General features: G+C 36.2%; 1 protein-coding gene across 2 annotated transcripts in view; it reads left to right on the top strand.

Moving 5' to 3' along the window:
• FMN2 (formin 2) overlaps positions 1–27,882 on the top strand; it is a 164,431-nt gene that overhangs the window by 25,209 nt on the left and 111,340 nt on the right. For both annotated transcript variants that reach the window (XM_065680191.1, XM_065680190.1), the window contains exons 4-5: positions 9,939–10,086; positions 16,008–16,066. In XM_065680191.1, coding sequence (XP_065536263.1) covers positions 9,939–10,086; positions 16,008–16,066 — 207 coding nt within the window. The remainder of the gene's footprint in view (positions 1–9,938; positions 10,087–16,007; positions 16,067–27,882) is intronic.

Here is a 27,882-nt window from a genome sequence, read left to right as displayed (position 1 = left end):
TTTAACATGGCTAATGCTGAACTCTGCTGTATTGAAATGTTTGCAGTCGCACACTGATTATATTCTTGTCATCTTTGTTACTTATGCTTGGTGGTAACCTTTAGTTCTCTTTGTCTTAACAACTGTGTATCCAAATCTTTTGTCTGTTTTCTCAGTACCACAAGGGAGATCTGTTGTTTTTATATGTGTCCTGAGATATTCCAGGATTCAGTGTGGGCCTCCGCATCGTGCCATTAAATAACTGTATACAGCCTCACTTGCTTTTCTCATTGGATCCTATTTCTCTTCCAGCCTTTCTGACTGCAATTAGGCAATGCATTAAGAGTAAAGACAATTTTCACAGCTCTTATTTACTTGGGCTATTGTTATAGTGGCCCTTGGAAGACAGTTTAAATGAAAGTCTTAGACTTTTATTTCTGGTGTAAGTTACACTTTGTGGATTGCTATGCTTACTTCTTTGCTAGTATACGATAAACATGAAGAACCAGCAAATACCTAATGAAAGCATAAATTTTCAGAGAACTAGCAGCTGTCATCACATTTATGCTGAGAGTGGCATCTGGTATTCAGAGGCCTATAACTTGGGTAGTTTTTTGATTCATTTGATGATGATTGGTAATGCATGTTCCCGAAGTATAGCAGACTTTATTGTAAAATTTCAAGTCATAGCCCAAAGAATGGAAACTTTAAAGCTGTATTAAAAACTCATAAGAAAGCTTTTATCTCCTCTCTTGTCCTGTTTTATCAATTACTTCTTTCCAAACAGATTGTGGCAGATGAGCAGAATAAAATATTAGGTTGAAAAATAAAAGTTGAGCAAAGATTTAGAAATAACAGAAGTAGACAGGGTTGTGATTTTTAAGGTGTTTACTGTTAACAAGTAGTAGAAGCTTTCATCATAGTTCTTCCTACCTATTCTTCTTAAAATGTAAGGAGTATCTTAAAGAGTATGTGAATGTAAATGGCAGATGCATTATTTGGAAATACTATGCCCTTTTTACTAGTTTCTCATCTCCTGGAGAGGCTGTTAGTTATTGCCTCATGTGTGTCATGAGTTCTTATTTGTCAGGCTATCTTTACAGCCTTTCATTCTTCAGCTAGCATTTTATAAAAGAAAAAGTTTTTAAAAATAATAATTAAAAAAATGCCTAAGCAAGAAAATGGGCAACTTATTGAAGGATAGCTTAGCAAAGGCCTGTTTAGAAAATGTTCTCTGAAAACTTACTTGCCTTTTGAATAACTATTGCCTGCTTGCCTTTTAAATGCTTCCATTTTTAATGGTTGTACATGCACAAGAGAACTTCTGAAGTTTCAAGTTAAAATATTCTCTGACTTATGGATGTTTAGAGAAATTAATGCTTTATGAAAGATTCTGTCTGTCACAAATGATTGTCATGTTATTAAATAATCGTAATTCTGTAGCACAGGAGTAGTCCTAAGCTTTTTAACATGTTAACTCATTATGTTATCCTATTATAGTAAAATAAACAAAAGGCTGAGCTTGCTAAACAGTGCATCTTTGCCAGGAATATAACCACAGGCAAGTTTTGCAGCCACCTGTTGGAGGATTACAAGTAGAGATCTCATCTCCTGCTTAGCTCTTCTGTTAATGATGTATCACAGAAGCTAGAAGATAGCTATCTTTGGAGTGCCACCAATAACATGTACAAATTATACACTTTTGCATTAGAGTTTAAACTGTTTATACACCAATAAGAGAAGTTGTCAGTTTCCTATCAGTGCAAGGTAACTTCATTTAGTTATGTCATATTAAGAAATATTGACTGTACTTGGTGTTTGCTTTTTATCCAGTAGTTGCACTTCCCACACACTGTGGATGTCCGGTCCCGAATTATGACTTCACATTCCAGATTTTCCACTTTACACTGTGAAGTCTTGAGCTATGAACGTTTTTTTTTTTTTTTTTTTTAATTTCTCATGAGAGATTTCTGCTTTTTTTCTGACAAGCTTTCCAAGTAGTTTTTGTGTTGTTTCTGAACATTAGGTTTAAAACACTTAAATACTCTGTGAAAACTTTAATGATTTTGTGATAGAGCCTTTCTGTTGTGGTTTTGTAAGTTTTTTGAGAGGAAAACTGAGCATACCTTTGTATCCATATTATACTATTTGTTTGGGGAACTTTAACCCTAATGTCCACTGAAAGGTCCAACAACTATTTTTTTCATCTGGCACTAACCGTCAATATCCTCTTCCATGTGTCTCAAATGCATACTGAGCTTTCATCTTTCTTTATTTGTGGTGTCATCTGATTGGGCTAGCTCTCTTTGGATCTTTTTCAGTGCTTTTATTGAATGATGTTACTGTGTTGACTTAATGTTTTCTTGATTTATAAATTATTTCATCACATTCTATAATGTAAGAGCTAAATGGACATCTGCAGGGTTTTTACACGTAGGGGATTTTATACATAGACATGTTTGACAGGTTGTGATAGGGACTGTCCCTTGTGCAATTGGTAGCTACGATGACTGACTAGGTTATCATCAGTTTCTGAAATAAAGCTTCCTCAAGAAAGCAGAGAGACAGACAGCAAAAATGGGAAATGCTATAAAAATGGCTGTTTTCCTAATATCTCCTGGCCAAACGCTTTTTAAAAATATTCAGATTCTCCTTTCTTTCTGCTGAGTGGTAGCAGATGGTGGGACTTTGCAGGTCAGATGGAAGATGAGTTAGTAACATGAAGACTTTACTTTAAGTAACCTTATTTGCAACATTTACACCAGTCTGAAAATTAGTAGTTAAACAGATTGCAGACTGACTCCTTTTTCAAAAGTCAGAGAGCCGAATACCAGTCATCAGTTTCTAAAGAGCAGCTTTCCCAAAACTTGACTTTAACTAGGAGAACTTCTCTTCCAAACTGCAGCACAAACCTGACAACTGTACAGCATTTTTTCAGGTGTTCTTGCAATGCTCATGAGTAAAATGTGGAAGACTGAATGTAGTCCATCTTATGAAATTCGTGAGGGCAGTATATCAGGGGTCAGTAGCTAGTAAGACTTTAAAAGTTAACAAATGAAAATTGTGGAATACAGCAGAGAAAAGATTGTTAGTCAGCTGTCTTAATTTTTGTTTGTCATGTAGGTTGCCATGGCAGTTAAGCTTGGCTCAAACCCCCCTGTCTCCTCTTCCTGTTCCATTGCCCAGTCACACTTTGTAACACTTTGTCTTTTGTGGTGAGCAACTCTGGATATTCCTGAGAGTAGTAAAATGGAAACAGTTGGATTATCACTGAGCTGAAGGATTCCTGTTACACTGTTTCCCCACTTCCTTTTTTTAAGAATTTTAATTCCATATTCATTTCATAGTTATTACATCTGGTCCTGTGGTTCTCTAGCTGTGTATTTTTCTCTTTCATTGTTTCTGCTTACTTGTGGTAATGCTACTGTATACACTTTTGACTGAGGTATTTATATGGAGGATGTTGCTAAGTTTTTATGTTTCTTACTGCAAAGAACAATGTTGCTTACCTGCTTGTTATTCCAAAGATCTGCTTCAAGAGGCAGGTACTGATTAAGTTTACACAACCTGTTTGAAATGTTCACAATCATTGTGCCTAGGGTGAAGGTGGTGTCACCCTGTCACCTCAAGAGATCTTTATTTTATGGCTTCCTGTACATTAGTTCTGTCGTGGTTTAAGCTCTGTCAGCCAAGCAGCCGCTTGCTCACTCCCTCCCCTCCCCAAGGGTTGAGACAAGAGCAGTCCCGTAACTAAGGTATAACACAAACCACTACTGCTACCACCAATAATGATAATATTAAGGGAAATAACATGGGAAGAGAATACAACCGCTCACCACCTGCTGACAAATACCCAGCCTGACTGAGCAGTGATCTCACCCTTCCGGGTAACTGTCCCCAGTTTATATAGTGGGCATGATATGCTGTGGTATGGAATACCTCCCTGTCCAGTTCGGGTCAGGTGTCCTGTCTCTGCTTCCTCCTGGTTTCCCCTCCTCCCTGGCAGAGCATAAGACTTAGAAAGTCCTTGGTCAGAGTAAACATTACTGAGCAGCAACTAAAAACATTGGTGTTATCAGCGCTGTTCCCAGGCTGAAAGTCAAAATCACAGCACTGCACCAGCTCCTAAGGAGAAAAATGGCTGCTACTGCTGGATCCAGGACAGTTCATGTAAGAATGGCAGGCATATCACAATGCCTTTTTTTCTACCTAGGAGTTGAAAGTACAATGACAGTTGAATTTGTATATATTGCGTGTGTGTTCAAGTGGAAGTTTTTACAGCAATAATAATTACCTTTTCAAATGGAATAGAGGTGAAAGGAATTATCTAATGAAATAGATTTCTTCAGAAAATTCTAATCTATCAGAATCCAAACTCATTGCAGAACTGTGTCAGTGTACATAGAAACAACTTCTGCTGGAGAAGCTTCTTGCCTCAGCTTAGAATTTATTGAAAGAGTGATGTTAAAGGACATACCATCAGGTGGTCTAAGTAGAAGCTGATAACCTAGAGGTCTGGGGATGTGGTCTTTCTAGAGGAAGTTCAAGCTGGATGTGTAAAGAGGCTAGATCTAGAGGTTCTTGTGTTTTATAGAAGGCTAGCCACCATTCCCTCTTCTAAGGACAGTTTGTTGTAAGCTCACCGGTTCAACCTATTCAGCTATATTAAAGGTAGAAGCTCTCAGAGAATAGAAAGACCCAGAAAATAACTCTAGGAAAGAATGAGAATAGATGTGGAAATCTGAAATATAGTTTTCTGATTTCCTTTCCCCATGAGGGACCTAACTACAGAGCTGTTGGCCTCTCATATCCCCAGGGTATGATGTTGAATCCTGAGCAAAGTTTGATGAGATTAAGCAAGAGTGTTCTCAGTTGTTGAGAAGTTTTAAGTCATTTCATGGGAAAGAAAAGTTTCATGGCTTTTTGATACTTGAAGTATTTTTAAATTAATGTTGAGACATGCCAGTACTCTTAAAAGAAAAAGAAAAAAAATCACTCAAGTAAAATGCTGATGCATCAAATTTAGTTAATGAGGCTAAAGTGCTACTTCAGCCATACCTTACAATATTATGACACGTTAGCTCTGAGCACAGATGCCTTCCAAGGCTGAAAAAAAGCAAAAGGTAGTGCAAGCTGAGAGCCGAGCCATGCTCTGTCAGTGGTCTGTTACTGAAACTCTGTTCAAAAAGTAAATCACTTTCCCCACTCTTGATAGTATTGATTTCTTTATTTTAAAAGCTGCTTAAAATAAAGCAGGCTCCTGCTGATACGAGCATTTTGAGGTAGTCTGGCTCTAATTTCTTGAACTAAAACCTTGCTTGTCCAATTAACTATTTATATACACTGGGAACATGAAATTGGCTTTCTTTCATTTTAGAGGTTGTGTGCTAAGTATATTAGAATGATTAATCTTCCTGAATGAAAAAAAAAACCAAAACCAACAAAAAACAACAAACCAATTAATTCCTTTGTGAATTTACCTGGTTCCACCTTAAATGCAGGTATACTTCTTGCTGTCTCCCCTCCTCCAGCTCTTCCTATTGGAAGGCTGTCCACATCCAGACTGATTCAATGAGTAGGCCCATTTATACCTGTCTGTGGACATGCCAATCCTTCTGATCTCCCCTCCTCTTGATACATTTGAGTGTTTGGGATTCTAGTGAAAAATTCTCAAAGTTTACTATTTGAAAATAAATGCTCTGCAAGAGAGGGAAGTTAATACCAATTTACTCTGGTGTAAGGATGTTTAAAGGTACTGCTAATGTGCTTCCCCCATCTACTGCTGTGCTGAGCTGAAGAGGTTAATTGTGATAGCAGCATGCTTCTGTACTGCCCCACTTTTCCCATCTCATCACATGATCTGATTGTGCTTTTACTTTTCTTTTCTTTTTTTTTTTTCTTTCTTTCTTTCTTAAGAATTCTTGATTTCTGGTCAGATTTTTATTTTCGCCTTGCTGACTCATGCTTTTGCCACCAGTTTGGGTAGATGTGTATATATTTATTGCTGTTTCAATTCTGTCTCTCTTGTAACTCTTTTAAGCATTTCTCACAATGGCTCTCTTTGTCCTTTGAATTGGAAGCAGATAAACAGTTGATTAAAAACTGAAGTGGTGTTGAACTGAAGGTCATATTACCTGCATGTCTCCAGGTGCAATACAGCTGCCAAAGCATAGGTTTAAGGTTGCACATCGTATTCCTGCAGTGGAATATACTAATCTCTGATTTAGTCTGTGGCCCAGAGAACAAACCTGGTCTCTCCGTGTGAAAAATGTGTGACCTGTTTTCTGAAAGCTTGAGCTCCACCAGTATGCCTTCTGATGATTGCTGCTGGTCTAGCTCATGTCCCTAGTTCTGAGTCCACCAGCCTCTTTCTACATGTCATTTGCTATAGGCCCTTACTTTGAGTATCTTACAGTATTGCCTTCCATCTTGAAGATTGGCAAGCATATCATTAGCTCAAGCAGTGAAGGAATATGATTCATATTTAATCTATTACGTACCTGAATTGTAACACTGAGGTACCCAAGAATGAAAATTTGTTACAAAAACCCTTTGTGCCTACTGAGAGCTGGCTGGGAAGAGAGTGAGTTAAAATACAGGCCTGACTGTGACTCTATTTTACATGCTAGCATCTGTAAGTGGTAAAATGTCTATTGATTAGGTACCGTCAGATCCTGCAGGCACTTTGCCTCGCCCATGTTCAGATGCTCTGCAGTTTTAAGAACCAGTGGAAAGTGCTGTGTAAGGATGCGTGGAAACAAAAATTCTTCTTGATATCACATTTAGTGCACTGGACTCAGACAGCTTTAAGCTTTCAATGTCCACTCAGAAATGAGTCCGAATATGCAAGACTGGGATCATTCATTGCAGGAAAATTATATATATGGGTTTTTTTCCCCTCAAAAGAAGTACTTAGTGGAGTCTAAGCAAGATGAATTGGAAATTACAGATGTATTCAAAGCTTGATCACGGTAAGAGAATTAACTGGCTGTACTTAAAACTATATCTAGTAAAAATTTCCTCTGAAAAGAGTAAAGGAGAAAAAGGTGGATGTGGAAATCCAGATTTGTGGATGTCTGGATTGTAATTACTAATAATAAAAGAAAATCTATATTTTATTTGGATTATTCTGTTTCTTTTCCTGAATAGTACTTCGACATCATAAAATTGGCTGCATATATTTTTTTTTTTCAAAATATTCTAATAACCATGCACATTTCTGGCATTATCAGATTTGGAAAAGGAGAAGTGAGATGGGTTAGTGTGTTAACTGATAAACAGCTAAAGACAAAAGGTAAAGAGGATTAGATATTGGAAAGTAGCTTGAGTGAGTAAGAATTAGGACATTCAAATGATTCATCTCTTTAAAAGAGCGCAAAAGTGGAGAGAGGGTTAATCTTTTCCCATTTCAAATGTAGTTTATGACTATCAGCTTGATGTCCAGACATTCAGACTCCCTTTATGTCATGTCGTTTTTTCATATTTTAAATTATGTTTATAAATTTGCATGTAATCTAAATGTAGCTGTTGTTAAATACCTTGTTTATGTGTTGAACGCATTTTGGTTGTAGTGCAAGTCCCTTGCAAGTTTATGTTTACCTCTGTAAATTTCTATTACATTATCCTTCTCTATGTTCAATAATGAATGAAAAGAATCCCAAAACAAAAAAGACCACACAAACAAAAAACTACTGTCTGTTATGCATACAATGCTTCCATGTTGGGTTAGGAGTCAGTTATGAAGTTGTGAGGTGTCTTAATATGTAAGTGTTCATAGTTTATATGCTGGAAATGCTATCAGGAGGAACATAGGTGCTTCATATTTTATTATCTTCATAATGCATCCCACCTGGACAGTAATTCTAAGGCATACATCCTAGGTCATGTAGGTTAATCATACTTCAGAAATTTGTTATTAAATGATTGTACTGTCTTTCAAGAACTGGCATGGGGAAGTACTGCATCCAGGAACAGTTTAACTGTCTTCCTCATTTGTGTTATGTCAATATCATCTACAGTCTGTTGTTTTCTGGTGTATTGCCATATAATCCTACATGTAATCTCAGCTAACCCTCTGTAGAGCTTGCCTTTTTCTGTTTTCCCTGAAGTATGTAAGGTAGTAGAGTGTGCAAAAAGAGTTGTTCTGGGTTTCCCTTGATGGCTTTTTTGAATCTTAATTTCCTCTGTGTTTTTGAGATGGATGGTACAGAAAGCAAGATTAACAAGAAAATCCATCACTTTTTCTTTACAGTATGCACAGGTATGAGTCTTCCTTTTACTCCCACAGTACTGGAAATTCATCAGAAACAAGAAACAAAAATATCCTCTAAACACTGGAGTTAGACAAAGGGACAGTACTAAGTGACTGAAAAAATTGCATTAATCAAACCTGTTTGCATGTTCAAATGCAGTAGCATATTAATGGGAAAAGGATAGGCTTTTCAAGAAACACAGAGTTCTAGGCTATGTAAAGGACATGATGTGATTTTTGTATTAAGTTTTTATCCATTTATTTTTACCTTTATTTAATGTCTGTGTATATGGTTGGATTTTTGCCATGTTTTTCATGCTAGAAAGATCTGATGAGTTTCCTTTGACCCTGACTGATTGAGGCATCCTCTGTAAACCAAAGCTTTTTACATTATAACTAGCGTTTTTCTGTTCTTAGCAAATTGCTCTCAATAGAGTATCATTCCTACCACAACTTACTTTTAGGCAAGTAAAACCTTACTCACATAGAGTAAAGATTATCCCAAATAAGTGTTAAATTATCTTGTTCTTTCCTTTGGATGTCTCTTCAATGCTTATTATCTTTGTAAGGAGATACTACTGAATGATAATATTGTATTTTCATCCTGTGACTTGATTATTTCTTTTTTCCAGTTCTGTACCATAGTACTTGCACTACAGTATTTGCATATTTCCAGGTTACTTACTAAATTACTCACTAGATTACTCATGGAGCTGCTGCAATTGATCTCTCCAGAGTTTACAGTATTATAAACATATAATCACAAGGTGTGCGCGTTGATGCATACTAGGAGTCACAAGAATAACTGCTTGAATTATGGTCCATTTCTGTTGCCTTACAGCATAAGTTTGCCCTCCTTTTCATCAGACAGCCTGAGTGTCTCCTACTTTTAATAAGTGAATCAAACTCGAAGCTCTTGAGTAATAAGTGTATTATCTAATTTAGCTGAAAGGGTTTAGAATACTTTTTATCTGTTGGGCTGGTTTGTTGTGAGTTGGGGTTTTTTGTTTTGTTTTGTTTTATTTTTAATTTTATTTTAAAAGCAAACCAATCTTTTTAGTCACCTGTCTACGAATATGGAAACATATTTGACAAAAATAGGGTGGGGGTAGCAAAAAATAATTCTCAGTTTAATTTATGCTGAAATAATTCTGTTTCTTTACTTTGCTTCTGCATTCAGTGTAAAAAGATTACACAGTGTGTGGACCAAAATGTTTATCTTTAACCTATAAGCTAACTATATGTAATGAAGTATAGTCATAGAATCATAGAATCAACTAGGTTGGAAAAGACCTTTAAGATCATCAGGTCCAACCTGTTATTTCTCTAAGGAAAAAAGCAAGTAGTTCCTTATGCTCAAATATGTTCTGAACTGTATTCTGGCATCTCATTGTGCTGTAGTTAACTAAAAGGTTAGATTTTCTGTTGTTAATAGAGATAATTCCAGACTGAAGCATTAATGTTTTTTAATATACATTTATGTTAAGTCTTTATCAGGAGATGAAGATCATAACAAGAAGTGTGCTTTGATATATATAGTGGATATTGAGCTATTTGTGTTGGAAACAAAAACTTTGATATTTTGGCTTGTCTTTCTATATGAACTTCTCAACTTTTTGGTTGTCTGTTGTTTTTTGTTTGTTTTTTTTGTTTTTGTTTTTGTTTTTGTTTTTATTTGTTGGTTTGTTTGTTTTTTCGATAACCACAGCAAGACCAGCTTTATACTTGGGCTGCAGTTAGCCAACCCACACATTCATCAGATTACATTGAAGGAAGCTTTCCAAGGAGAGTTCCATCTGTGTGGCCTCCACCCAAACCTCCAGATGAAGAACAAAGAATCAGTATTACGCAAGAAGGTATAGTTCTTGGACACAGACAAGATATATATGTACAGCATGGGGGGAGCTGCTGTCCTTTAGAACCCAAGATATAAGCTTAATATTTTAACTTATAATAGATACCTGATTTTGAAGATACTGGATTAGCATCAGAAATAATGTTAGTTAGCATGAATCTAATAGAAAATGTTCAGCAAAATGAATGATTTTCATTAACAACCAAGATGTGCACCTACATCTGCTGACTAATGGATTTTACCAGGTGTTGTGACCTTTGTTCTTTTCCAGTTTACATTCCTTCAGATCCATGAAATACAGGTACTTTTCTCTTCTTAAAAATATGAATAACTTCAGAAGGCATGGTGGCATACTGAAAGTTATTAGAGTGGTGTAAGGTATTCCTTTGTGGATTCAGCAGTCCCCTGCTGACAGAGAGGTAGGAAAAGTGTATCTGAAAAAAAACATTGAGGTCTTGTTTACAAAGTCAGTTTATCTTAAAATTTGTGAGGTTACTCTGACAGCCAAATTTCAGAAATCTTCTTCATACATATAAAAATACTATTTAAGTTGAGAATTAAAACAAAACAAAACCAACCAAACAAAAAACCCTCTTGCTGACAAAGAAATTTAGAAGAAAATATTCAGCCTGTTTTCTGTTAGGAGTGTCGATGGGAGAGTACCATAGGTTCTTGGAGGCTTAGCTTTCCTTTAGTTCGTATTCAATGGCTCTCAACACTTTTAGGCTGCATTCATTCCCATGATCTCCACAAAGAGCCGCAGGGTATTCTCAAATTTTCCATTTCCTACCACTCCTTGTTTTCATTGCTCAGATTTGAAAAATTGAGTCGTAATATTAGCAGATTTCTTTGTATTGCTTGTAGACTTTGGGTGGAGTTAAATTCAGATTTACTTCTCTTTGGGACTTTCCTACCACTTCCTCTGGAACACAAGCAAAATATTCCTTGGATGGACACCACTTATCATGGCAACACTTCACTTTTACTGGCGTCATTTATTCCAGTGTTCACAAGCAAAATAAGTGATGCCAACAAAAATGCAGTAGCACTATATTATTCTGTTTGTGCTGTGGCTTTTATCAAAGCAGTTCTATTAGAGGTCAAGAAAACATTTCTGCATCAACCTCATTGATTCAGTTCAGCGTGTGGAAAGGTGCAGTCCTGTACTGTTGGTCTTATCTAGCTTTTGGCTAATAATCTATTATTTCATGCTGTATTCAGCTAAAGGGCTGTCATGCACTAGTACAATTCATTTCCATGTATTCTTAGAGGACAGGTTGTGTTTCTCAGCTTGGAGGATTGGGTAATGGATGGGTGATCAGAGTATTCATGAACATATTCTGCATGGGAAAAACAAAGGGTGAATATTTTATTATTTTACTTGAAGGCCTAGCCCAGCAAAGGACTGTGTAAGTTAGAAAGAGTTTTGTTGCTGTAAAATGGAAAAAAAACATTGATTACATAAAACAATTTGAAATGTAAAGATTTGTATTGTTTTAACTAATTTGAAGAATATTTCTCCCAAAAGTATAATACTAAAAATTTAATAATGTATTTATTTTATACATGGTGTGTTTCTATCCTGTTTTGTTTCATTTAGTATTATTCCTGCATGGATGTAGTGTGTGCAGTACTTGTCTGTTCCTTATCTCAGCCAATGGCCTCTCAAAACATGCAAAAATACTAAAAAAATAGAATTAGAATTAAAATGGAAAGTTATGTATTGTGACTATTTCTAAATTGAACATAAATAGTTCCAAAAATCTATCTACTTGAGGTGCTGACACTTAGAAATAATATTGAAATTTTGGTTTTTGGTGTGAACTTGTAGTGCAGGGCATGGAGGGATAAGGAAAAGTTACAACTGTTCTGAATGAAATTCAGGTAGATAAATAATTTAAATTTTTTGGGGGGGTATCTGCATGCTTGGCATGTGGAAGAATCTGGAGGTGAGTTTCATGTGAAGCCCCAAGATTTTTAACTGAATTATTTTATGCATACTCATGTTTGAAAGGTGGAGGTGTCAAGCATATTTAAAGACTTTAAATTACTCTGTGTAGAGTAGCTCTATTTCTCATTATATGTAATTATTGTTTTATGGATTGAACAGATATAATATTAACATTAGAGACAACAGTTTGTGAACAGAAGCATCCATTTTAGACAAAATGTTGATCTGGAAAGGAATGTAGTGGGATTTTTTCAGAGCAAGAGTATTCATTTGCGTTACACATATTCTTAGCATGAGGACAATACTAGGCCTCCAAGTTTTAAGTAAGGCAAGAGGAAATTCTGCAAGGTTTTAGGTAATCGTTCTTAAATTAGCAAAGTAGTTAATCATCTGTTTAAGATAGTATTTATTACACAGTTTTGCTGTATGCTCTGTATCATGTGGATCATTGTTGGATGTGAGGAAAGGGCTGTTTAGAGTGGTCAGGGGGGTTTGTGGAGTTTTGGTTGTTTTTGCAGGGGGTTGGTTTTGGGGTTTTTTGGTTTGGGGTTTTTTTTTTTGCTTGTTTTTTTCTTTTTTTAGATTGGCCTTTTATTTGAAAACTGAAGTTTAAAAATACCTAATAAGAATTTGGTTTCAAGTCAGTAGATGCTTATGCCAAAACCACTCTTCAGTTCTGGATTCGGAAAACTTCTTGGACAAAATTAATCAATATCACCAAAAATATCAATGCAAATGCTACCAATTTTCTATCTGAATACCAAAATCTGTTTCTGCTGCTTTTGACAGTATTTGACTTTACCACTATCACACTCCAGCACATTGCCTGATTCTAAGCACAGAGGGTATTTGAAATTCAGTTGTTTTATTGTTTGCTGATGGCGCTTTTCCACTTACCATCTAGGAAAAGACAACTTGCAGGCACTAGAACCCAGTCATCCTGTCTCTTATGTGACTGTCCTAACTGCCTGGGCAGAGACTCAAAGATTTTACAGCTTCTCCTGTAAAATGAAACAGTTCTAACACACTAAATCTGTGTAGGTTTACACCCTGAAATCTAAGTTACATCTCTTTAACAAATTGGGTTTGTCCAGACATTTATTTCCTTTTATGAAAAATGAAGAAAATAAAATATTTGTTTTGGGTTAAAGGGAAGGTTTCATTCATCATATTCATTGTATAGCACTTTTTCCCATTCCTTAATTCCTTTTGCACTTTTTTGTGTGTGGTTTGGTTTAGTTTTTTGGTGTGGGTTTTTATTTTTTCTGTGGGTTTTTTTGTTGGTTTTTTTTGGGTTTTTTTTTTTTTTTAGTGAAGAAAGATAAAACCCTGTTAGTTTCCTGCAAATAGATTGTATTTGGTGAATTTTGGCAAACTAACATTATCTGCTCATGTCATCCAGAACTCAGCTTATATTTAGAAAACTTTTTGGAACAAAACCTCTCTGAGGTCAAAATAAGCTAGACAATTCTATCAAATTGTTTAATGTTGACAAATATATAGGAACAATCTATTTCTATTTTTCAATGAACTTTTGGGGAAGGGAGGTAGTTTGTTCCAATTTACATGATAGGAAACACTGCTTTCTAAGTTGTGTGTGTACATGTCTAGCACTAGAACATTAGCAAAGAATAAAACCTGGGCAAGTATCAAATTCACCTTAAGGTGTCTCTCAGCCACGCAGAAATTTAAAGTCATGTACTTGGGCCCTGCAGCAATCACCAATGCCCAAATACTAATGAAGTTTTTCTAGCTTTTCAGATCAATTGAGGTAGGGTTAGCCAGCAATGTTCTTTTCCAGATAATTTGTAAAAACAATATCTCACACCTGTTTAGTTTAAAAATATTAATACTTTTCCCTTCCTTCAAAAGAGACATTAATAGCTTTAACCAGAAAATCATCTTTCACTGTTTCTGTGGGGTTTTTTTGGTTGCAATGAGGAGTGATTGTCGAATTCATTGGTAGCATCATGAACAGTTTCGCTGTTCCTGCAAATGGTCAACAGATTTGCCTGCTGTGTAGTGGTACCCTTGAAAGATATAAGAAGGATGCAAGATGCATGTGTTTTCTGGGCAGGTATAAGAAAAATCTTTCTGTCCTTGGCCTGTGTAAAAAAGTTAGGCTATGACCAGTTAATGGCATCATTAGCAGTAGCTACTAAGCTGATTAGAGATCTTTGCACTGTGTAGCTGCTGGCATGCCCCTTTCTTTATTCTTTCTCATTTTCCCATCATTCCACCGTCCCTCTCTCCCTCTGCCGCACTGCCCGCCCTCCCGCCCCCCCCCCCCCCCCCCCCGCCCCGAGGTTATTTTCTGTCAGGCAGGGAAACTGAGACATAGAGATGTTCTTTAAGGTCAGAAAAGAAATCTGTTGAAAGGCCAGAACAGAAACCAGAGCTTTTAATTCAAGTGCTTATTGGTTTTAATATTTAATATAGTTATTTAACTTTTTAATTTATTTATTTTAAAAAAATTAATTAAATCTGTGCTTAAACTACAAGACTCTTTCTCATAAATACATGAAAAATAAATCTTTGTTATTCTCTGCAATGACTTACCAAAACACTTTTGAAGGTCCTGAATGTGTATTGGGTTGCTACACGCTTGTGTCATTTCCAGCATAACCAAACCGGCAGCCAACCAAAATACAGCATTGTTGAAACAATGCAGGAATGTATAGTACATGTCTCTCACTGAAATAAATATTAGGCAATCAAGGTTTTGATGTAGTTTTGTTTGTGCTCAGGTTTGGTTTGAATTGAAATGGTTTTATGAAAACAAAGATCTCAAAGCCTAGTATTTGTAGAATAATTGTTATCCAGGGTTTAAAATAAGACAGAGAATCTAGTTATGGGGTAGAGGAGATTTCTCATGTTTAGATACTCATTTTCCAGGTAAAATGTGCAGATAAACACTCTTAGACCTACTGCCGTTATATTTTTCATTGTCACAGCTGAAGATCTATAGTTCTCTTTAAAACCATTATTTTAGGACAAATAATTTTGTTTCTTCATTTGAAGATAGTCATTAAGTCAAAGAATGCAAAGATATTCATTAGGAGACTCATCAGTTATTCCAAAGTAGAAAATAATGGAAGAGGGTGCAACTAGAATGAAGTACTGCTGTTTCATTTTCCAATGTAAATGAGTAACATGTTCAAAATTCCAAAAGTCACATTAATGCTGGTACTTTGCCCAAAAGAGAGGGTGTAGAATTTAGTACAAAGGTGAAGAATTAGTTTTGTGTCCTCAGTTTGAATGTCCCCAGTTCTGGGAAGCATTGACTTAGGCAGTAAGTGCATTGTCCTAAACTATTATCCCTTTGTAAGCCTGGGATGTTGTAGACAGCAAATAATCAAGCTAGGATGAAATTGAGATTTCTCAAAATCTATTTGCAATATTAAGGCCTGTTTTGTTCAAACATGCTTTTTAAAATATGAGTTTAAGTCTGTATTGCTATCTGTCTCATTATGGGCATTTCAAATTTTGATGGCAGGGCAGAGGAGGGCCATTGGCAGATACGAAAAAGGCAGTTCTGCTCATGAGTTCTTTTGGCCTTTTGTGAACAGACACAATCCACAGACCTTAAGGACAGAAATACTTCTTAATGAGATTGGATGGGAAGAACAATCATGAGAACCTTCCCCTGACCTCTTGTGGAGTGTGCATGATAAAGGCATAAATAACAGGGTTTTTTTTTTAATCAGAAATTTTGACAATTCAAATGGACTTATTACAAATTTGAGATGATAGCATTTAATGTTGAGTCATAATATATACATTGTAAATTGAGATCAGATATGACTTCATGCATATGACATGGGTTAATTTTAGATTGATAATTTGGGCAATTAATGTTATTTTTTAACTCTACATAGTGTTCATGAAACTCTTAATGTGTATTTCAAAATATGAATAATTTATATAGATATATAAGATTTTTAAAATCTGTATCTTCTTTTCAAATTCAGAATTGAAATCTGCTGGCCTAGAAACTGAGAAACAAGTAGATGGTGTTCAGCTGGTACAGGTAAGATTCTAACAGAAGTGTTTTATCTATCATTTTGTTAAAAGACCAGAAAAGCAATACTTCAGACTTTTTCACAATAATTTTGTGTACTGAATGTTCTGAGTACAAATATTCTGAGGTGTGGTTTTGATTCTAAATTTTTATTTTGGAATACTTATATGCTTCATAATGTATCTAGGTACAGAGATTCAAGGTTCCGGCTGCCTAAGGTGATTCTTATTAGAAGTTATTTTTCACTCAGAAGTAAGTTAACACTTGGTTCTGGAAGTCTGACAGCATTACTAAGGAATGGTTTTAGAAGACCTGGTTATATCAACTGATCTTCAAAAGTTTTCATGTGGAATAATAGTTACAGATTTTTTTTCTCTTTCTCCACTGAAGCTTATAGCAGCGGTAGTAAGAGAACAGATTTGCAGTGCTTGACTTCAAAAGGTGATAATGTGTACTGGGACAGTGGAGTCCTAGTCTGGGTTGGATGTGCTCAACATAAACGCAGCCCTTTTTTCACCATTTGTGTTGTATTCCTCTTTAAATGTGGTGTAGTTTGATGGAGTTGGGGAAATTCACGTTGTTTCCTCAAAAGACTAGCTTATTTTCTGTGGAAGCTCTCCAATCACAGGTACCAAATTTATCTTGCTACTGAAAAAGACTATTCAATTTCTCTGATAGTCGTGAAGAGGACGACGAAGTCCTGGTTTCCTTAAATCTTGGTTTGGAGCAAAGAATGCCCCAAAGCTCTTCATATTTCCTTTTTTTTTTTTTCTTTTTTTTTTTTTCTTTTTTTTTTTTTTAATTATCTTTCTTTTCTTTTTCTTTCTTCTTTTTGGTGCAGTTTGGTTTTTGTGGCTTTGCTTTATTTGTTTTTTGTTTTTTAATAAGTGGATGGTTCTAGCAGCGTTTGTGAAAATGGTCAGTGATTTGCTTTTAAGGGAAAAAGTAAGCAATGCCTGGTGAAATGCATGCTACTGATCTTTAGACTCACAAATTTAATCCAGGTTCAACCAAATATTTCATGAGGATGAGTGGGGAGAATATTTATTACCTTTATGGCTCTTGTCTTGCCAAACAACATCAAAGGAGTTCTTGTCAGGTACCTGAACTCTTTCACCACCATAATTAAGAACATCTATAAACTAGATGCCATTAGTTAAAATATAACAGAATTATTCTACATTGCAATATCTGAAGTTTAAACTAAAATATATTTGTCCCATGCTATTTTTATATTTCAGCTACCCAGGTTTCAGTGACAATGCTTTTTAGTATTTCTTGTGAAAATGAACTTTTTCCTGTACTTCCAGAAAGGTTTTGCATATAAGGACTATATTTAATCTGTCTCTAGGATTTTATTTCATTGCAAGAAATAATCTATATAAAAGGGTTTGTTTTAAAATTGGAAATATAATTAATGGAAAAAGTTTCATGAATACTTAGGTACTTTACCTGAGGAAAACCTGATTCTTTTGCTATGAGAATGAAGTTTAACTAGCTGCACTAGTACACTCTTTGGTAGCATGAACAAACTTTCTCTTCAGGTTGTGGGTTTTTTGTTATTTTTAAAATTAGCCTATTACGTTGTCCAATTGCTGAATTACATTTGTTACTGTTGTTAGAGATCACCATTCCTTTTGCTTGGTGTTGATCTCTTATCACAGTAATATGAACTCCTTCCACTCTGTACTATTATTCATCAGTGAAGAACAGAACTATTTTTGAATGCATGATCATAGAATCATAGAATCATAGAATAGTTAGGGCTGGAAAGGACCTCAAGATCATCTAGTTCCAACCCCCCTGCCATGGGCAGGGACACCTCACACTAAACCGTCCCACCCAAGGCTTCATCCAACCTGGCCTTGAACACTGCCAGGGATGGAGCACTCACAGCCTCTCTGGGCAACCCATTCCAGTGCCTCACCACCCTAACAGGAAAGAACTTCCTCCTTATATCCAATCTAAACTTCCCCTGTTTAAGTTTTAACCCGTTACCCCTTGTCCTGTCACTACAGTCCCTGACAAATGATGACTTCACTTGCAGAAAATGATCTCAAATTTTTGCTATGTCATCATCAGTCTGTTTTATTTTTAAAGTCAGAGTGGAAGTTACTTCCTTTAAGTAGCTGTATGTGGGTAAATATTTTCATGTATTCATATTATTTCTGTATAGTCCCAAACAGTTGAGTGTATTCTAGCTACCTATCTATATCAGTCTTTACAATCTACCAACACATAGAAGGTAGAAGGGTCACACTAACTTTTTGCATCATGTTTGTAGATTAATCATTTACTGCAATCAGATCATTCTTGGTGTTATTTGTACTTTAAAAAAAAGTTATGAAATACTATTAAATATTTCTGTTAGACATCTAGCCTCTTTTATTCTTTGTCTAGTTTGTCCACAGTTTTTCTTTCTGAAGAAAGCAAGCATTAGCTGAAGTTAGCAAAGTAGGTAATTTGTCTTTTCTTTTGATACATGAAAAGGAAAAGAGACCTAGCATATAATTTGAAACTGATCAACTAACTCTACTTACAGACATCTTCCTTCTTCTTTCCCCAGGAAAAGACATTTTCCACATGCTATTAAAATAATTGGAGAGGGTCAATATTGACATAGAAACAAACATAAATGTGTTACATGTTATTGACTAAAAGAGAATAATTCTAAATTAAAAGTAGAAGTAACACACTTACTTACTTAGAAGGTTTGATTGTACACTTTCTTGCCACTGGAAGAGGCTTTTTTTATCCTCTTTGTTTTCTTACCTTTACAACGTTAGACATAACCTTCTTATTTTGCAGCATAATTTCCTAAAGTTTTTAAGATTTTTTTTTCAAGTCCAAGATAGCTCCGGATTTCTATAGCCCCAGAAGGAGTCAGGACAAAGGAGGAGTTAGCTTTGGTAGATGAGGATTGGGTTAGGGATCAGCTATGCAAACTGGACATCTGTAAATCGATGGGTCCAGATGGAATGCACCCACGGGTGCTGAGGGAGCTGGCGGAGGTCATTGCTAGGCCACTTTCCATCATCTTTGGTAAGTCGTGGGAAACGGGCGAGGTGCCTGAGGATTGGCGGATGGCAAAGGTCACACCAATCTATAAGAAGGGCAAGAAGGAGGACCCGGGTAATTATAGACCGGTCAGCCTTACCTCCATCCCTGGAAAGATGATGGAACAACTTATTCTTGACTCCATCACTAGGCATATCAAGGATGAGGGGGTCATTAAGAACAGCCAACATGGTTTTATGAGGGGGAAGTCATGTATGACCAACCTTATAGCCTTCTATGAGGAAGTGACTAGGTGGAGGGATGATGGTAGAGCGGTAGATGTGGTTTTTCTTGATTTCAGTAAGGCATTTGATACTGTCTCCCACAGCATCCTCATAGATAAGCTAAGGAAGTGTGGGCTTGACGATCAAGTAGTGAGGTGGATCGAGAACTGGTTGAAAGGAAGAAGGCAGAGAGTTGTGGTCAATGGCGCAGAATCTAGCTGGAGGTCCGTGACTAGTGGAGTTCCTCAGGGGTCGGTACTGGGACCGGTGCTGTTTAATATTTTCATCAATGACCTGGATGAGGGAACTGAGTGCACCCTCAGCAAGTTTGCTGATGACACAAAACTGGGAGGAGTGGCTGACACACCAGAGGACTGTGCTGCCATTCAGCGAGACCTGGACAGGCTGGAGAGTTGGGCGGGGAGAAACTTGATGAAATTTAACAAGGGCAAGTGTAGAGTCTTGCATCTGGGGAAGAACAACCACATGTACCAGTACAGGTTGGGGGTTGACCTGCTGGAAACTAGCGAAGGGGAAAGGGACCTGGGGGTCCTGGTGGATAGGAGGATGACCATGAGCCAGCAATGTGCTCTTGTGGCCAAGAAGGCAAATGGCATCTTAGGGTGCATTAGAAAGGGAGTGGTTAGTAGGTCAAGAGAGGTTCTCCTCCCCCTCTACTCAGCCTTGGTGAGGCCGCATCTGGAATATTGCGTCCAGTTCTGGGCCCCTCTGTTCAAGAAGGACAGGGAATTGCTTGAAGGAGTCCAGCGCAGAGCCACAAAGATGATTAAGGGAGTGGAACATCTCCCTTATGAGGAGAGGCTGAGGGAGCTGGGTCTCTTTAGCTTGCAAAAGAGGAGACTGAGGGGTGACCTCATCAATGTTTACAAATATGTAAAGGGTAGGTGTCAGGATGATGGAGCTAGGCTTTTTTCAGTGATATCCAGTGATAGGACAAGGGGCAATGGGTGTAAACTGGAACATAGGAAGTTCCACGTTAACATCAGGAAGAACTTCTTTACTGTAAGAGTGACAGAGCACTGGAACAGGCTGCCCAGGGGGGTTGTGGAGTCTCCTACACTGGAGATATTCAAGGCCCGCCTGGACAAGTTCCTGTGTGATGTACTGTAGGTTACCCTGCTCTTGCAGGGGGGTTGGACTAGATGATCTTTTTAGGTCCCTTCCAACCCTTGGGATTCTGTGATTCTGTGATAGCTGATTTTTTTTACAATGACAATGAAAAAAAAAGGAGGCTTTGGGGGTGTGCTTGGTTTTAGTGCAGGAAGAAATCATAATAAAAAAATGGCAGCCATTTCAAGTCCTGGTTTTGAAATCCCAAAGAGGAGCAACAATGTCTGCTTAGTCTTCCCACTATGAACAGAGAAAGCTCTGTTAGACCTAGCTCCTTTAGTGAAGGAAGAAGAGGAAAACTGAATGTTCTAATTTAGAAACTCCAGCTTCAAACCTGATGTTTAGATTTGACAGCAGTACTTTTGTGCAAGAGCCAATTTCCTTTTGTTTCGCACCCCTGATCTTTTTTGCTACCCTTGTAGTTTTCCCTACAGTTTAACTCAATTTTCAGGTTTGCTTGATTTTGTTTACATGGTAGATAAAAACAGACTCTTAACAGAAAGAAGAAGAAGATAAAAAAAGAAAAAAAGTTCTTATAATTGAAAATGAATGCATGAAAACTAGGCTTTGGTTAGTAGTGAGACATCACAGAACCAAAAACCTAAAGTTGCTTGGAAGTCACTTATATTCTTTGTTGTTTCTTTTTTTGAAATTTCTTCCCCCCCCCTTTTTTTTTTTTTCTCTTTTTAACAGTTTGAGAAAAGAGTCTATTCTGAGTATCACACAGATTTAAAAAGAAAGCCCTTATTATGTTTATTTAAAGGTCAGTATCCGGATGTAATGAATTCTTCATGCCATTGACTAAGTCTGGTCTCTAATCCTGTTTCAGGAGATGAAGTTTTGCAAGACTGCTCTAATTTCTAGCAGTTTGGATATGAGACAGTTTACACTGAGAACTTAGCCTATATTTACTGCAGAAAAGCTTGCCATCAAAATATACTTATGCCTGTATCATTTCCGGGTCTGACTTCACTTTGGTTTGGTTTACCCCATTTAAACCAACAAATAAACCCTCAACAGAAATTATATTGTTTCTTTGAACGCCATGTTCTTCAACTGGTACTAAGAGCCAGACCAAATTTTGGCACTTCTCAGGCAATGAAGACAGATATCTACTGCATGATCTATTGGTGCACTTTCCAACAATTTCATAGGGAAATGATGCTACCCTTAAAAACCTTCAATTACAGGACAAGTTTTACCATGTTGAATATACTTCCCATTTTGAAAACATTATAAATCTGAATCTTGGAATGTCTCCAAAGTATTCTGAACTACCACACTTTGCTGGTAATCCCTCAGCCTTTCAGACATTTGAAATGTTCTGATTTTGACTCTTAGCGAGACAAGAAAAAAGGTTGCAAAATCCTGCAAGATAAATACATTATGAGTCTATTTAGAAAAAATAAAACATTGGTGAGATTGGGATTTACTTTTCATTATTATTAAATATCATAGCTAGGCTTTGTATAGGAAACAGGCACACTGCTCAAAACTCTTCGATGAAATTTCAGAAAGATGATTCTTTACAGGTGAAGGCAAGAGAAGGAAGGTAAATGTAAGATTTTTCTGATATGTGAAATAATTCTACTACACATACAGGAAGAATAATATTTTAAAAAGGAGATTTTTTTTAAACCTATTTTATTTTGGTATTACATAGCTTTCATCAAGGTAAGGTAAACTAGATGAGACTGATTAACAATTGTGTTCAATTGAAGTTGGTGGAAAATAGGGAGCTCTTCCTTTATGCACTCCCAAACCATTCTGTGGCTGTGGCTCTTTTTATACTGCTTCTTTCTGTGTGTTCTTCCTTGAGATATCCATTTAGAATGAGCTAGTGATTCTGGGAACCTGGATCACTCCTCTTCCATCCATTCATTACTTGGCTTACCTTCTGTAAGGGGGAAGAGAAAACTTGGAGAGGCAGTGAACAGTTCTAAAATAATTATTCTCCTACAAAACTATTTTCAGTTACCTCACTGAGGAAAGAAAGGAGCATAAAAAAAGCAAAATTTTTTTTGGAATTTTTCTAAATGAATCAAATGATAGTGAAGTCTGTACTTACTGCATTTTTCAAAGTAAATACTATAGCTAACTGATGATCTGTATGACAAATAGAACAGGATATATTGTTTTAAGGAGTATCAGCGTAAGCTTCCTGAAACATCTTGCCAGCATACCCCAATCTCAGAAAACACAAAGCTAAGAAACTGAGGAGTATAAAATTTGTTTTTTCCTTATCTTGCAGAAAATAAAGCCAGGCTTGCAATTTGTGATATGCAGGAGATCATGTTCTAATTGTATATCTAACATGAGATGTTAGAATTGAGATACCTGAAAGTTGGTGAATGTCAGGAAGCACATGGAGGCATAGTGTTTTCTTGTTAGCCTTGAGAATAAATTATACTTTATTAAAAACAAACAGAAAGGAAACAAAATTTGTGTGAAACTAAATATGATCAAAACCTGGCAGAATACTATACTGCTGGGGTCATATGAACTGCTGATGTGCAGACTACTTTACTCAAGAAATAAAGGGGAGTCTAACTTTTATCAAACTTCACTCCAGGCCATGATAACTTCAAATCACATATGCTCAATTTTTTTTATGTTCATATTCATGAAATATAGTTTTTACACAGAAGTCTTTGATTCTTAATATTTTAACTTTTCAACTTAAAATCCAATTCCTAGGATTTTTTTTGGGGGGGTTATTTTTAGAAAGCCTAATAATAATTAATAGCTTTTTCATGTTCTAGATCTGTAGCAGATGAATTGATTGAACTTTTTACAACATGAAGTGAGGTTCTCCTAGTTGAGATCTCTTCATAATTTAAACAGAATTTGTTCTAGTCTGTTCTTCTTCCTGTATGACTAGTAATGGAACTTTGTTATTAAAACACTGTCTTATGAGAATTCTGGGATTCTTAGGAAGGCTGAGAATGCAAGCAGAAATATTAGAAATGAGGGAAGAATTATTTAATTAGTCTGAAAAACACCATAGAGAAGTCTGCCTACTCAGCCACTAGATGGCAGTTAAGTATTTTTAAATGGGCTGTTCAAGGCACTTGTAAACCATTACTGCGGGGGGGCTGGGAAGGAAGAGGGGGTGTGATCCTGCAGATACCCTACAGTAAGAATATGAATTAATTATCTTTTTTTGATAAGTCAGAAAGTGGTGTCCTTCTGGTGGTTCATAAAAGTATGCACACTTATGCTGTTTAATCTGACCAAGTATAGTAATTGGAGCATCTCTCAGAGACAGTAAAATGTAAATCAATGATAACAAAAAAAAAAAAAAAAACCGAACACAGAAAGAAAGCAAAAATCTTGAAACATTAGATGTTTAGATAGTTCTGTTCTGTCACTGTTTTTTGGTTTTGTTTCTTGTTTGGTTGGTTGGTTGGTTTGGTTTTTGTTTGTTTTTGTAAACAGTGAAAGGAACACGTTTGATTTAATCTGTAAATGTCTGTAAAATTTCTGTATGGCTGTAGTGATAATTTAAAAGTTTTACTGCTGAATTACTACCATTTAAATGGAGGTCGATTTTTTTGTTGGATACAAAATTAATTTCTTTGACCATAAGCCCGAATCTTTTCCATTTAGTCTTGATGAGAGAGAGATTAATAAAAGGAAAAAAAGAGGGGGACGAAACTGCATCAGACATAATTTTGATTGATTAATTGACATGGAGTATGAATCATAGGCTCCATATTTAAATAAAAATCAAAAAAGGAGTATAGCTTGTCAAGCCTGTGTGGCAGTTAATTCTCAGAACAAATGTTAGTATTTTGTATTATATTCAAACTTCACAATACTTGGATTGACTTCCGTTATTTTGCTTGAAGGCAGTATTTGCTTCTTTAAAAGGAACAATATGTTGGTATAATTTTCTTTGGAGTGACAATAACACATTCTTGCACTCTTCCTCCTGGCCATTGTGAGACTAAAATTTATTTTGTTCTGATCTGTGTTCTTGATGTTAATGTCAAGATGAAGTTTAACTTACATGTTCATTTCAATTTGAAAGGCTCTTTATTGCATTCTTCCACTTTGGTATGTGGCATTATACACACAATCCTAGCTCTGGAATAACATAAAAATCATAGCATAATTTAGGGCTGAATAGGCATCAGGAGGTCATGCTGTCCAATCCGTTCTGTACCAGCACCCTTCTCCAAGCAAGGCTAGCTCAGATGTTTGGCTGTTTTTCTCAGGACTTTCCTCACCTCTGAGGATGGGTATTCGTTAATACTAATTTTTGCTTTGCCTAGTTAGTGGTAAAATGAGAAGTCTTGCTATGTTTCTGATGTGTTGTTTTGATAACAGCTTAGAGAAATAAAAGTGCATGCTCTGAAGCACATATATTTCCCATGAGTTACCTCTAAGTCAAATACTGTGTGTTTTCAAGCACTGGCTAAAATTCTCAAGAATCTGCTGGTTGGGTTCAAGTGATTTACCTAGTTTCACTACTTCTATATCACTAAATTTTATGAGAATATGGCAGAGCACAATAAAATTTTTGCATCTTGTAATTATAATGGACATTCTGCATTTTTCCATTTTAAATAGGCTTTAAATTTGGACAAAACCAGAGAGACTTTTCTGTGATTTTAGGTACAACAAGTAGCACCAACCTCCAGGTTCAGGCAATAGTAATTCTGTTATGTCTGAACAGTGTGTTTGCAAATTCTATACAATGGAAGCTAATTTAGGATTTACAGACTTCCCTTTTTTCTTTCTTTGATGGGAAAGCAAGGAGAAATGAGAGTAAAACTGAAGAATTTATTTATTTTAACCTGAATTACATTCTGGTGGTACTTAAGATCTTGGCTATACTGTAAGAGACTTTCTCTATTTTTCTCAGAAGATGAATTATTGTATGGGATAGGTCTTGGATAGGGAGAATTGCTTCTTTTCTGTCTGCATGTGTGTGATTCTGAGCATTAGTCTGTTTCTTGTCTTACCTTTTACAGCAAGCTTCTTGTAAAACCCTAGTAGAGCACTGTCATTTGTCTGAGGTAGCAGTGAATAGAAATGCACGATAGGCATACATTTATTGAAAATACAGTTTTAAATTGTTTTCCATTTTCTCCTCTGACTCCTCATTCATTTTACATGTGAAAATAGGTAAATTGAGATAGTGTTCATTTCATCTATGTGTTCCTGGTCAGAGCAAAATTTATGACAGATCTGTATTTATTAATTATTAAAATACAGTTGATTTTTCTTAAATTCTCTTTCTAAAATTGACATTGTATTTCAGATTAAAATCTATAAATTCCTTCTCTTCCAGAATGTGGTTTAAATTGAAGTTTGATTATTTACATATGTAATTTCTCTCACCTTTTGGAGAGAAGTGAAAACAAAGAGGTTTTGTGTACTCAGTGGTACCCGACTATATTTGGATTACATAAAGTATTTTAGGTACTAAACTATTTACCTACCTTCCAAACTTTTTAGAAGAGCTCCATAGAAATTGAGTTGAACAGTTGAAGAAATCGTGCTAAATACAAGAGAGCAGCATGAAAAAGTGTGTATACAAATTTGTGTGCATGTATATGCATATATGTATATATACAAACATACACATACAGATGCACATTCCATAAATGTATTCAAAGAATATCTGGTCACTGAAATAACATTTCTTCTTGTGGCATTCCTAGCAGAAAAAAATGATCTCAATTGTCAAGTTGGGTTAGCCTATTTGAGAGACCTCATCCAGTCAAAAGTGAACCAAGATTAAATTATTTTACTCCTCTTGGCATTAAAGATCAGGTGCTACCTTACAGTGGTGAAGATTTTGAGAATTTCTGCAGGACCCTGTGTGTAGAAGAGATGTAAGAAATGTTTTTCTCAGTAAAAAATGAATATTTCTTTGACTTAGAAATATCAACAATTATTTTAAAAGAAAACCCACGCAAATCCAAACAAACCAAAATAAAGAAAAAAAAACAACCATACACATAGAATCATAGAATAGGGTTGGAAAGGACCTTAAGATCATCTAGTTCCAACCCCCCTGCCATGGGCAGGGACACCTCACACTAAACCATGTCACCCAAGGCGCTGTCCAACACATCCTTGAACACCGCCAGGGATGGAGCATTCACAGCTTCCTTGGGCAACCCATTCCAGTGCCTCACCACCCTTACAGTAAAGAACTTCTTCCTTATATCCAATCTAAACTTCCCCTCTTTCAGTTTTAATCCATTACCTCTTGTCCTATCATGACAGTCCCTAATGAAGAGTCACTCCCCATCGTCCTTATAAGCCCCCTTCAGATACTGGAAGGCTGCTAGGAGGTCTCCATGCAGCCTTCTCTTCTCCAGGCTGAACATCCCAACTTTCTCAGCCTATCTTTGTACAGGAGGTGCTCCAGCCCCCTGGTCATTCTCGTGGCCCTCCTCTGGACTTGTTCCAACAGTTCCATTGGCATACCCGAATGAGAACTTTAAAGCTGAGAAGAATTTCTACTCTTTGGATACAAAACAGTTTAGCTGGTTTAACCTCTACTTACAATCAGATAAAAGGCAGTTTTTATTATGCTGTCCATTTTATGTCGGTGTAAGTAAAACCAGTAAACCCATTTATTTTCTGTATTTTTAAGTACATGTTTTTCTTCTTATTTGTTCCTTACAGAATAAACACAAAACTACTGACAAAAATTAGCTTTCATATTCCTGAATATTTAATTACTTTGTTTTCAATATTAAACTTCTCCTGAAGAGACAAATGTTTTCCTTCTAATGTCTATGATACCAAAAAGTTTTACTTAACCTTTGAAAACATAAAACTCACCTTTGATGATTTGATTGTGATTGGTTTTATTCAGTGTTCTCTCATGCAAAATGATACAGTTTTGCTTTTAATATAGCCTTCACACCTTCAAAGAATTTGAGAAGCTGACTGACCTCCAGCCCTTTGCTTTCAGCATGTTCATGGATATATTTGTGAAGTCTCTGATTCCATTTCTCTAAACTTTTTCTGTTGTGAGTAGTAGGCTCATATTTCAGGGCAGTGAAGACTATTCATCCCTTTCCACAAAGATTTATTCTTACTGTGGATATTTTTTGCTGCTTATTCCCTGCTGGAAGCCTGAAATAAAAGCAACATGTGAACCTCCCATTTTGTGGTTTGGCTGAACTCCTGGATAAAAAGGGCAAGTACTGTGTAGAAACATCATACTCTGGACAGTTGCTTATCAGGATGTGTCAAAGTTCACCTGGAAACTCATTAGCTTTTTATGTTCTCCAGTAGTGGAGATTAAAAGCATTACAAGTCCTTCAAGCTCAGATTATTAATGTTGACATTTTGGGTAGTAGAATGCTTACTATTATTTCTAGCATAAAAATTAGTATAGTTTCTGTATATAAAGAACACAGAAATAATAATAGAATGAGACAG

The sequence above is a fragment of the Lathamus discolor genome, chromosome 5 (assembly GCF_037157495.1).
Source record: "Lathamus discolor isolate bLatDis1 chromosome 5, bLatDis1.hap1, whole genome shotgun sequence".
NCBI lineage: Eukaryota > Metazoa > Chordata > Aves > Psittaciformes > Psittacidae > Lathamus > Lathamus discolor.
Note: the sequence above shows the minus strand (reverse complement) of the source record. Positions and strands in the feature narration are given on the sequence as shown.